Source organism: Amblyraja radiata, chromosome 1, assembly GCF_010909765.2.
Source record: "Amblyraja radiata isolate CabotCenter1 chromosome 1, sAmbRad1.1.pri, whole genome shotgun sequence".
NCBI lineage: Eukaryota > Metazoa > Chordata > Chondrichthyes > Rajiformes > Rajidae > Amblyraja > Amblyraja radiata.
This window is the reverse complement of record NC_045956.1, coordinates 133,024,670-133,036,887: the sequence shown is the minus strand read 5'-3', so window position 1 is coordinate 133,036,887 and position 12,218 is coordinate 133,024,670. Positions and strand designations below refer to the sequence as shown.

At 40.9% G+C, this 12,218-nt stretch overlaps 1 protein-coding gene across 1 annotated transcript in view; it reads left to right on the top strand.

The window, feature by feature from the left end:
- Positions 1 to 12,218, top strand: part of LOC116983368 (probable phospholipid-transporting ATPase IM) — a 170,873-nt gene that overhangs the window by 18,125 nt on the left and 140,530 nt on the right. Inside the window, exons 6-8 of the mRNA XM_033037133.1 lie at positions 388 to 486; positions 4,174 to 4,235; positions 7,547 to 7,619. Coding sequence (XP_032893024.1) covers positions 388 to 486; positions 4,174 to 4,235; positions 7,547 to 7,619 — 234 coding nt within the window. The remainder of the gene's footprint in view (positions 1 to 387; positions 487 to 4,173; positions 4,236 to 7,546; positions 7,620 to 12,218) is intronic.

The following is a 12,218-nucleotide window of genomic DNA, read 5'->3' as shown; positions in this document are numbered from 1 at the left end:
GGAATGTAACTACTGAATGCTGCAATGGAAAAATGTTTCCAAGGAGCTAGCAAGATCTGAATAAAGTGCTGAAGATAATTCTGCAGGAGGCATGGCAACAAAATATCTCTAATTATCATTTTAACCCTTTTTTCGCTTTAATGTATATTGAAAATTGGTGCTGCAAACTTTATTCTCTTACTTTTTGAAATATTACAATCGAATGATCCATCTTATTGTTCACAGCAATTAAAATTTTGGCCCATGTTTTCTGAGAAATGCTGGCTGTTCCATGTGATTTGCTATGCTTAAGGAGTTATGGGCCAGTGTCTCCTTTATTAGTTTTTTACAAGATAGCATTGTTGTTTATTTTGGAAATGTTCAAATGAATTTTCTTGCATCCTTCAGCTTATTCCACAAGTATCATCTCTATCGTGGTATACCACTGTTGTGCCTTTAGTGCTGGTATTGACCATAACAGCAGTGAAAGATGCTATCGATGATTTTGTAAGTTCTTTTTATATTGTGTTATTATCTTCCAAAGATTTAAATCTTGTGATTCAATCTCCTTCTCGAGGTATATGCATGGATTTTACTGCTTGTTGTAACTTCAACCCTACTTTAAGTTAAAGTTTAGTCTGGAGATACAGTGTGGAAACAGGCCCACCGAGTCTGCTCCGACCAGCGATCCCCGCACACCAGCAATATCCTACACACTAGGGACAATTTACAATTATACCAAGCCAATTAACCTACAAATCTGTACGTCTTTGGAGTGTGGGAGGAAACCGGAGATCCAGGAGACAACCCACACAGGTCACAGGGAGAACATACAAACTCTGTACAGACAGCCCCCGTAGTCCGGATCGAACCCGGGTCCCTGGCGCTGTGGCAGTAACTCTACCACTGTGCCACCATGCCGCTAAGCTTTTCTTGGCTTTTGTTTGTCTATCAAAACTTCTCATAATTTTTTCTGCCTTTTTTTGGGATCACAGCATTGTCTTAAAATTTTGAAAATGTTAATAAATTAATTTAAAATTTGTTTTGTTGAAGTTCTCTCTCTGTTAATGTATTAAGAGCTGCAGTCTCCCTATGTTTTCTTTTCCTTAAAGTCCCCTTATCCACCAGATTATTAATTAAAATAAGGCACAAACTGCTCGAGTAACAAACAGGTCAGGCAGTACCTCTGGAGAACATGGATAGGTGACATTTCGTGTTGGGACATTTCTTCAGACAATGATGCAAAGTTACTCGAATATTTTGGGTAGTTTTTAGTAAACTAGCATCTGTAGTTCCTTGTTCCTTGTTTCTACAGATTATTAAGTAACTCTTTTGAACTCCTGAATTTTCGCAATATTGAATTTTTCAGTCCCAGACACACAACAAAATGTTGGTGCATTGCACAACGATTAATTCATGTTCTAGGAGCTGAATAAGGCCATTCGGCACATCAAGTCTACTCCGCCATTCAATGGCTGATCTACTTTTCCCTCTCAACCCCATTCTTCTGCCTTTGCCCCACAACACCCTTACTAATCAAAAATCTGTCAATCTCTGCCTTAAAACTATCCATTGACGCCTCCACAGCTGTCTGTGGCATTGAATTCTGCTGATTCACCACCCTCTGACTAAAGAAATTCCTTCTCATTTCCTTTCTAAAGGTACATACTTTTATTCTGAGGCTATGGCCTCTGGTCCTTGACTCTCCCACGAGTGCAAACATCCTCTCCACATTCGCTCTATCCAGGCCTTTCACTATTCGGCAAGTTTCAATGAGGTTCCCCTCAAACTACTAAACTCCAGCGAGTACGGGCCCAGTCCCTTCAAATGCTCATCATATGTTAACTCAATCATTCCTGGGAATCATAGAAATGTTACTCTATGGAAGGTAACCACTTGGCTTATTTTCCCCTTTTGTCGCTTTTATTTTGTAAATAATTTTAATTCCAAGTCCTCTGTTTTTGACCCACAAATATGGGATGATAAGGGAAATATATAAGTCTGAACAGTTTCTCCCTATTATGTTGCTGCCGTTCATGACTACAATCTATCAGATCTTTTAACAACCTCAGCTTCACCAGACCTACCTCTCCAGAATTTTTCAAGTAAATCTCCTCTGTACCTTTTTGTATCTTACTTCGTACACGAATTGTGGGCAAATCAGAGTCTGAAAAGGATTCCTCAAGACCTCTTTGTTCTTGTGCTTTTTGCACATATTTATAAACCCCAGGATTCAACATGTCTTTTGAATGACTTTCTCAAAAATCTAACAGGAAAAGCGCATTGCCACTTTCAAAAGGTAGACAAAAATGCTGGAGAAACTCAGCGGGTGAGGCAGCATCTATGGAGCGAAGGAAATAGGCAACGTTTTTGGTCGAGACCCTTCTTTCAAAAATCAGTTCATAAATGAATATATTCCTGAACATCGTCCCCCACCCAAGTCGCACTAGCTTCTCATTTTCACCCTACAAACAGCTTACAATGCCCTGTTTCCTTTATCATCGTCACTTTTTTGCATATCTTTCATTCATTGTTCTTTATCTCATCACATCACCGTCTATATCTCTCGTTTCCCCTATCCCTAAACAGTCTGAAGAAGGATCTCCACCCAAAACATCACCCATTCCTTCTCTCCAGAGATGCTGCCTGTCCCGCTGAGTTACTCCAGCTTTTTGTGTCTGTCTTTGGTTTAAACCTGCATCTGCAGTTCCTTCTTACTCACTGAAAGTAAGCCTGCAGGTGCAGCAGGCTGTGAAGAAAGCTAATGGCATGTTGGCCTTCATTGCGAGAGGATTTGAGTTTAGAAGCAAGGAGGTCCTACTGCAGTTGTACAGGGCCTCGGACCGCACCTGGAGTATAGTGTGCAATTTTGGTCTCCTAATTTGAGGAAGGACATTATTGCTATTGAGCGAGTGCAGCGTAGGTTCACCAGGTTAATTCACGGGATGGCGGGACTGACATATGGTGAAAGAATGGGTCAACTTGGCTTGTATTCACTGGAATTTAGAAGGATGAGAGGGAATCTTATAGAAACATATACATTTCTTAAAGGATTGGACAGGCTAGATGCAGGACAAATGTTCCCTATGTTGGGGGACTCCAGAACCAGGAGTCACAGTTTAAGAATAAGGGGTAGGCCATTTAGGACTGAGATGAGGAAAAACTTTTTCACACAGTTGTGAATCCGTGGAATTCTCTCGTGTTAGAAGTATTGTTTTCCAGGTTAGATGATTAGATATTCTGGCATGGCAATTAGAAACTATGATGAGTCTCATGAAAAGAGAGCAGTGCTAGTGTGCTCGTTGATACTTGTACCTCAATCAACATCGTCAAACAATTTATGTGACACTTTATTTCATTTCTAATTGAGGACCATACCTTACAACTTGGTTGCCTCTTTTGCATATATTACGAAAGAAATAACATTTCAAAAACCAAATAGAAGAATGCCCTGTCTCTGTGATCTTCTGTATTCTTAAAAATATCATCCGCTGTCAATGACTGCTCCTAAACATGCATCATCTTTTTTCACAAAATTATTGACACCTGGAAAAATCTTCATCCACCTGGAAAAATCGTATAAAATTCATCCACATTTCCACCTCTGTTTCTATAATGATCAAATACTTCTAGTCTTTACCTCCAAATGTTTATTCTCTTGATTAGATATTTATTCTTCATTATAATTCCAATTATAATAGTGCACTCGGGTTCTTCCTGAGATCTTCACCTGTCATAGAAACCAGTCTTCAGCAATTTTGATTTATTTTATATGATGTCCTTGCAAAGCTGTCTCATTGTAGTTATGATACAAGTGTCTTACGGAACCTTTCCTAACCATGTACGGACAGGTTCATGGATAGGAAATACTCAGAGGGATATGGGTCAAATGCAGGTAATTGAGACTAGTTTAGATGGGGCATATTGGTTTGAATGGATGATTTGGGCCAAAGGACCTTTTTCCATGCTATATAACTCGATTACATTAAAAATTGGCCTTCACTATGTGGGCCATAGAGGCGAACATTATTGTAAATAAATGTTGAAATAGAAAATTGATTCATTTTATTGTGGTATATTATTTGATTAAATGTTTATCTAGTCAGAAAGTGATATTTCTTGGGTAATACGAACAGCTCCATTTGTGGAGGAATTTCAAATGAACTTACTTTTACAATTTGCTTAAACTTCCAGCATCGCTATAAAAGTGACAACCAAGTCAACAATCGGGAAGTCACAATTCTTCTTGATGGAAAGTAAGTATTACCCTTAAAGCTTTATATGTTTTCTTCAGAATAATTAACATTTATATTCTTACAAATCATTCAGTGGTGTATTTTGTGACACATTTAATTGATACTTTATATAGGGAATGAGATCAGACAATTATTGTTGCTAATTTCTGATTGTCTTGAGAGATTATAGTGTCAACCATCTGCGACTAGAAGCACGTAAGGAGACAGGTTAGGAATAGTAGATGCTCTTCCCTGATTATTACTGAACTGATAGGAATTTTATGACATTTTGGTAACTTTCGAGACAATTCTCTGATTCATGCCCGCAATTGTGCAGATAACTTTCCATTGCCGAATTTAATCATATGAATGACCTCTGAATGGTATTTCCATAATGATGATGACTATGGAACTTAGTACTGCTCCTTCTCTTTGTTGTCTGAAATGAAATAAGTGCAGCCTATATTTTCAGAAAAAAATATTCCATTAAAATTGCTTCTCCGATATTTAGCCAAAGAGCACAGTATACTCTCTTGTACCGTGTAAATGAGTGCGACAGGCAGTCTGAATAATCTCCTACTTTGTGTTGGTTTTGAACAGAGTATGTAGTGTCTGCTGCTGTCATGGATTCACAACCTTTCAGTTTGAGCTGCCAAGAGAATGATTATCTAGTATTTAATGGTATATTTGTAGTTTTGCACAGATTTGTAGTTTTAACATGGATAGAAAATTTTGACATGGATAGAAAATATTGACATGGATAGAAAATTGGTTGGCAGACAGGAAGCAAAGAGTAGGAGTGAACGGGTCCTTGTCAGAATGGCAGGCAGTGGCGAGTGGAGTGCCGCAAGGCTCGGTGTTGGGGCCGCAACTGTTTACCATATACATTAATGATTTGGAAGAGGGAATTAGGAGCAACACTAGCAAGTTTGCGGATGACACAAAGCTGGGTGGCAGTGTGAACTGTGAAGAGAATGTTAGGAGGTTGCAGGGTGACCTGGACAGGTTGAGTGAGTGGGCAGATGCGTGGCAGATGCAGTATAATGTAGATAAATGAGAGATTATCCACTTTGGTGGCAAAAACAAGGGGCAGATTATTATCTCAATGGGGTTAGGTTAGGTAAGGGGAAGGTACAGCGAGACCTAGGTGTCCTTGTACTGAAGGTTGGCGTGCAGGTACAGCAGGCAGTGAAGAAAGCTAATGGAATGTTGGCCTTCATAACAAGATGATTTCAGTATAGGAGTAAAGAGGTTCTTCTGCAGTTGTATAGGGCTCTGGTGAGACCACATCTGGAGTATTGTGTACAGTTTTGGTCTCCTAATTTGAGGATGGACATCCTTGTGATTGAGGCAGTGCAGCGTAGGTTCACGAGATTAATCCCTGGGATGGCGGGACTGTCATATGAGGAAAGATTGAAAAGACTAGGCTTGTATTCACTGGCGTTTAGTAGGATGAGGGGGATCTTATAGAAACATATACAATTATAAAAGGACTGGACAAGCTAGATGCAGGAAAAATGTTCCCAATGTTGGGCGAGTCCAGAACCAGGGGCCACAGTCTTAGAATAAAGGGGAGGCCTTTTAAGACTGAGTTGAGAAAACACTTTTTCACACAGAGAGTTGTGAATTTGTGGAATTCCCTGCCACAGAGGGCAGTGGAAGCCAAATCACTGGATGTATTTAAGAGAGAGTTAGATAGAGCTCTTGGGGCTAGTGGAATCAAGGGATATGGGGAGAAGGCAGGCACAGGTTATTGATTGGGGACGATCAGCCATGATCACAATGAATGGTGGTGCTGGCTTGAAGGGTCGAATGGCGTCCTCCTGCACCTATTTTCTATGTTTCTATATCAGTCAAAGCTGATGCATGTACAAAATTGTCATTTACTTTTAAATTTATTTTAGCTGAAATGGAATGACTGTAAAAATGTTTTATTATGACCTCAACAATGCAATACTTGCAGTATCTATGTGTAGATGGCTTGTTTTTGTGGCTTTACTTACCTCCTTTAGTGGTCAAAAGGCTGTTAGAGCTAAATGTGGCTGAGCCCCACTGAATTGCTTTTGCTTGTTACTTGTTTTAGTTTCAATGTTTACCATATTGTTTATCATAGACCCTGGTGTTTGAGACAGCAGTACTGTACAAAAATAGACCTGGTGGTTCATTTTCACAAATCCCATGTATTCTCCCTATTTTCCCCATGGTCCCATCAACTCCACTCAGTTTATATCACTCAAATGCATACTAAGGACAAAGTACGGTACCATTTAATTTATTAGCCAGCATGTTTTTGAAATGTGAAAGGAAATTCAGATTCCAGAGGAAACCTTCTTGGTCACAGGGAGAACTTGCAAATACAACATTGACAGCACTGGAATCAACATTTCCAAACTGCACATGACCCAGATGTAAGGATTGAACCCAGGTTGCTAGAGCTGTGAGGTAAAAGCTAAATGAGATGTGCTGTAGTGATGTCCAAGGGTGGGGTCCATTAGTAAAGGAAAATCTGTGAGCTATACAGAATCATTGGAAATACAAAGTATTGGTGACTAGTGAGGACTCTAAAATACACAACAAGGTTGCCTCCCATATTTGCCTTACACAAGTGCTAACATGAAGAATAATCATTGAATTAAGGCATGAGATTATTTTCCCTTAGTTGCATTTTTCAAAAGGAATATTGCTCTTACAAGCACAGACTGACCACATTGGAGTGTGAATGAGTAGCCCATGGTGAGTTTCAGAGCTACCTTGTGAAGTGTTGCAATGTCAGCAGAACGTCTCTTTAAATCTTGTGCAAAGTGAAACAGTATCCTGATGCATTGCATGTTTTTTCCAACACTTTTCACTGCATTGTGTGTCGACTTTTGAGCTCCAATTTAGATGGTCACAAGTTGAATCTTGCTTCATATGATGATGAACATTATCAGGCATGCGCCTTTTGCTACATGATCAGGCATGTTAACATTGATGATGAATGGAAGTGTCCAATTTGATTTTGCAAATGCAATGATTTCACCTGGTAACATAATATAGTCTGGTTAAAATTGATCTTGGATTGTATGATACTGAAAATAATAGTTCCATGTGAATCAATTTGTAAACTTAAGGAACTATGGCAAAAAATAAAAGTAAATAACAGATTGACAATTAAATGAAAACATTTTTTGTTTATGGGCAACATCCTAGAAGATAAATTAGTTAATTCTTTGCGACTGAATTCTGCAGAGAATTTCAATTCCTATGTGCATCACTCACAATAATGCATGCTACACAAGCAATCTTTTGGAAATCAATTGACATTTAATGGCACTTATTGTCTTTTCTTTTAGGTTGCAAAGAGATAAATGGATGGATGTTCAAGTGGGAGATATAATAAAGATGGAGAATAACCAATTTGTTACTGTAAGTTGTGTCTAGGATCTCATTCTTCCTTTTGGCAGTGGGATAATCCTTTCAAGACCTACATCATTACTCACAATTTACAAAGCAAATGGGAGTCTTGTTAGGAAATTACTGTGGATTATTGTTGGTGGAGACGAGACCAAGGGAAGCGAACTCGTTGATTTCATGCACACTTTCTCTTCTGTGTAGGAAGGAACTGCAGATGCTGGTTTAAACCGAAGGTTGACATAGGGTGCTGGAGTGGCTCAGCAGGACAGGCGGCGTCTCTGGAGAGGGGGAACGGGTGATACTTCTTCAGATGAAGACTGTCTAAGGAATGGTCTCGACCCATGGCGTCACCCGTTCCTTCTCTCCGCTGCGTTGCTCCAGATAGTTGTGCCTGCCTACACTTTCTCCTCTCATGTTTGTTTTAATGGGACTTGGCTGTCCTATAGTCAATGTCCCGGGGAGCTGTGCGGGCCTGATCCACCCGTCGAACAACCGCGGTGCCGACGACCGGAACGCACCCCGGTAGGCCCGACTCGCCCCACAGGCCTCCCAAGGCACTGCGTTGAAGCCAGCGTGTGGCTTCACTCAGCTAGAGTGAGGCCACACGCAGACTGGAGGAACAGAATATCACATTCCGCTTAGGTAGCTTACAACCCAACAGTATGAACATCGACTTCTCCAATTTCAAATAATGCATGTTTCCTGCCTCTAGCGTGTCCAAACCCTCAACAATCTTATATGTTTCAATAAGATCCCCTCTCATCCTTCTAAACTCCAGAGTGTACAAGCCCAGCCGCTCCATTCTCTCAGCATATGACAGTCTCGCCATCCCGGGAATTAACCTTGTAAACCTACGCTGCACTCCCTCCATAGCAAGAATGTCCTTCCTCAAATTAGGGGACCAAAACTGCAGACAATTGTTACACAAAATTTAAATATGATATCGAAGAGTGAGCCGAGGTGGCAGCGTGAATGGAGCATAATCCATCCCAACATTTTCACCTATCTAACCTTCCGTATCTTTCCTCTCAGATGTTTCCATCATTATTTTCTATTTAATACTGTTCTTCTCCTTTAGTCCTGACCATTTTAAAATCCTTCTTTGTTCTTTTGATTCTATTCACTATTGGTAGGAATTTCTACTTTCACAAGAATCTTACTTTCTCAATCCATAACAGCAAGAATCCTTTAGATTAGTATCTATTTAAATATATTTGCAATAATTTGCTATTAACCATGTATTTATGATTATTGTTCACGTTTAAGGTGCTCTCTAAAAAACGATGCCAAAGTCAAGGGTTCTTCCTTTCAAATCATATGTGGTACCTCTACGTTTTTTAACCATCTTTTTATTATAATATGCAAATCAATTACCTGCTATTTTCCGTTACATGTGGACCAGTCGCCTTCATTCACCTTATTGTCCTTTATTTAAGAAATAGGTATTTGAATTACTGTCACTACAACAAAGTTGCATTAAATGAGTTGATTAGATGGAGTGGATAACCAGAATGGATCTATGTTTTTCAATTTGGAAGAAAGAGAGATTATTGCAGACATGCTAAATTCTAACAGACTGCCTGTTGGATGGAGAGTCTACAGTCAAGAGCCATATTGTCAGAATGAGGATTAAAAACAGAAAATGCTACAGGTGTCAGAGGTAATGGGGTGAAGGCAGGAAAATGGGATTAGGAGGGAGCGATAGATCAGCCATGATTGAATGGCAGAGTAGACTTGATGGGCTGGATGGCCTAATTCTGCTATCACTTATTATGATCTTATTATATGATCTTAGAAACTCTGTAGGCCAGGGAGTATCCGTTGGAAGAAAAATATATTTAACACTTCAGGTTGAATACCCTTTTTCAGGACAGCAAAAAAGAGAAAAACAAGTAAGTTTTAAATTGCAGAGGAGGTGGGAGGGGGCCACATAGGACAAAGGGAATACCTGTAATTGGTTCAGATCAGAATACTGGCTAAGGATATTCTGCAACTTTCAGTCATTTACTTCCTATGCCTGTATTAGAACTTACCTTTTGTGGTATTTCTGGTTAACCCCAACTTCTGGCTTCACAATTTGTGCATATTCTGTCATTATCTTGTTGATTTCATACATTTTGGCTTTTCATCTCTGACCTTTGCCCAACCGTCTGCCAATCAACCACCCCCTCCCCCCACATTTGTATCCACCTATCACTTGCCAGGATTTGACTTGCCACTCCTCTTTCATCTTCCACACCCCCCCGCCCCCCCACCACATTCAGTCTGATAAAGTATCCCGACCCAAGCCATCTATTCGTGTTCTCCAGAGATGCTGCCTCATGCACTGAATTACTCCAACACTTTGTGTATAACATTTACAGCCCCTTTTTATCTGAATTCTTCCTGATGAACTAATTCATGAGCTTGCTAGAAACCTCAACCACACCTCGCAAATTCAGGTTGTAGTACAGAATGACGACATTGTCCTTCTTAACACTATGAAAAAATCATGGAAAACGTGAGAGGGAACAAGTCTTTTGTGGTAGAAACAATGAATTGAAGAAGCTGGTTAACACAAAAGGACACAAAGTGTTGGAGTAACTCGGGTCAGGCAGCATCGCTGGAGAACATGGAGAGGTGACTTTTTGGGTTGGATCCTTCTTCAATCTTTCATGGTGTCCTCTGTTACCTGATGACATAATGGGGCTGTCCCACTGTGACGACCTAATTGACGAGTTTAGGAGAGTTTGAAAAAGTGTCATGTTGAAGACCTCCTTCGACTATGTGGAATACCTCCTTCGACCTCCTTCGACTATGTTGAATACTAGCTTCGACTAGCTTCGGGAAAATTGGACACCGAATAGTGGAGAGTGAAGACGACCTCCTTCGATCTCCGTCAACCTCCTTTCGACTATGTTGAAGACTATCTACGACTACCTTCGATTACCTTTGACTACCCTCGATTACCTACGAATAACATGCCGACCTACTACGACCTACCTCGACTAAACCTACGAGTAAAAAAAATATCAATTTTTTCCATGGTGACCCTTTTTAACTCACGGGCATTTTTCAGCATGTTGAAAAATACGCTGCAACCTAACTCAGGCCTCGAGTACGCGGGGACTACTCTCGAGCATGAAGGAGAGTTACAAAGACCTCCTCGGACCTCGTGTCGACCATGCTGCGAGTATGAGTCGAGGGCAAACTCTTCTGAACTCGCGGATTAGGTCGCCGAGTGGGACAGCCCCTAAAGGGCCTGTCCCTCGAGCATGCGACTCCATGTGGCAAGCGCGACCTAACATGGTCGCTTGAGCCATACGGCCTCGTGGGGCCGGTCCCACTTCGATCGCCGGAGCCGTATGGAGTTGTGCGGAGTTGGTCCCGACATCGCGCGGGGCTCCGAAAAACTGACCCTGTTCAAAAATTCCGCGCGGCAACGGCCTACCGGCCCGCAGCCTCCTCAACGCTATACGCACCGCCTCGACGGGCGTGCGCAGCATCTCGATGCCGTACGCAGCGTCTTGACGCCATACATCACACGCGAAATTCCTGCGGACTTCGCTCGAACTTCACGTCACTCACTCGACCTCCGCGCGGTCCCCGCTTCCGGTTTGGTCGCGCTTGCCGCATGCAGGTCGCATGCTCGTGGGACAGGCCCTTTAAAGCTTGAAAGTGCAATGAAATATGGTGAGGATTGTTGTAGATTTAACAACAAAATAGGCTAGTGGATTGGTCAGACTTTTGGCAGATGAGCTAAGTAATATTTTCGAGCAAATATTTGCAGGAAAAACGATTGAAGTTGGTTGATAGATTTAGCCAGTTGTTAAAAATAATCAGGTGTCTTTGTTTTAGAGATAAAGGCATAGAATACAAGCAAGCAGGGTTTGAATTGTGAGAATGTTAAATTTGGAATAATTCTTAGCTGCAGAATATTGTATTCTCCGATGATGAAGGTTTACGGAAGTGTATAGAAGTGAATTGAAAACAATACTGATAGTCAGGAGAGAATGTTATTAACCAAGGCTTGTGATTTTTCAAGGCTCTCAGGAGAATTATGTCAGCTAAGTGTTAACAGTCGTACTTTATTATTCCTGGACAATATTTGCTCCATCTATTGTACTCAAGTTTGACTTTATTGTATTTATGTAAGGTATATCTAATCCGTTTGGATAGCATACAAAACAAAGCTTTTCACTGTACTTTGGTACACGTGACAATGATCAACCAAAACTAAACCTAATAAACTTTTCTATTGCTCTTCCACCTCTTTCATGACTGCTGAATAATTTGTTGGGATATAGAAGTAGCTCTGCTTCCTGAGTTCTGCCATTCTTACTACTGGTGACCATTTTTACCAAGACCAAGGAAGTGTTACAATCAGTTAATATACGAAGACCAGAGAATATTGATAAGAAACTAGACCAAGTGGGACCCGTTGGGTCCCGTCCTCTCGACGCGCAGTTGCGGGTGGGGAGAGGAGGGGCGGCCTTCTGCATCACACACACACTAACCACCCCCCACATACACACACTCTAACCCCTCCCTTGATATTATATTAATATTATTCATTTGCTCCTTTTACCCCAATCCCCGCCCTATCCACTCACGCATAACCCCCAACTGCGC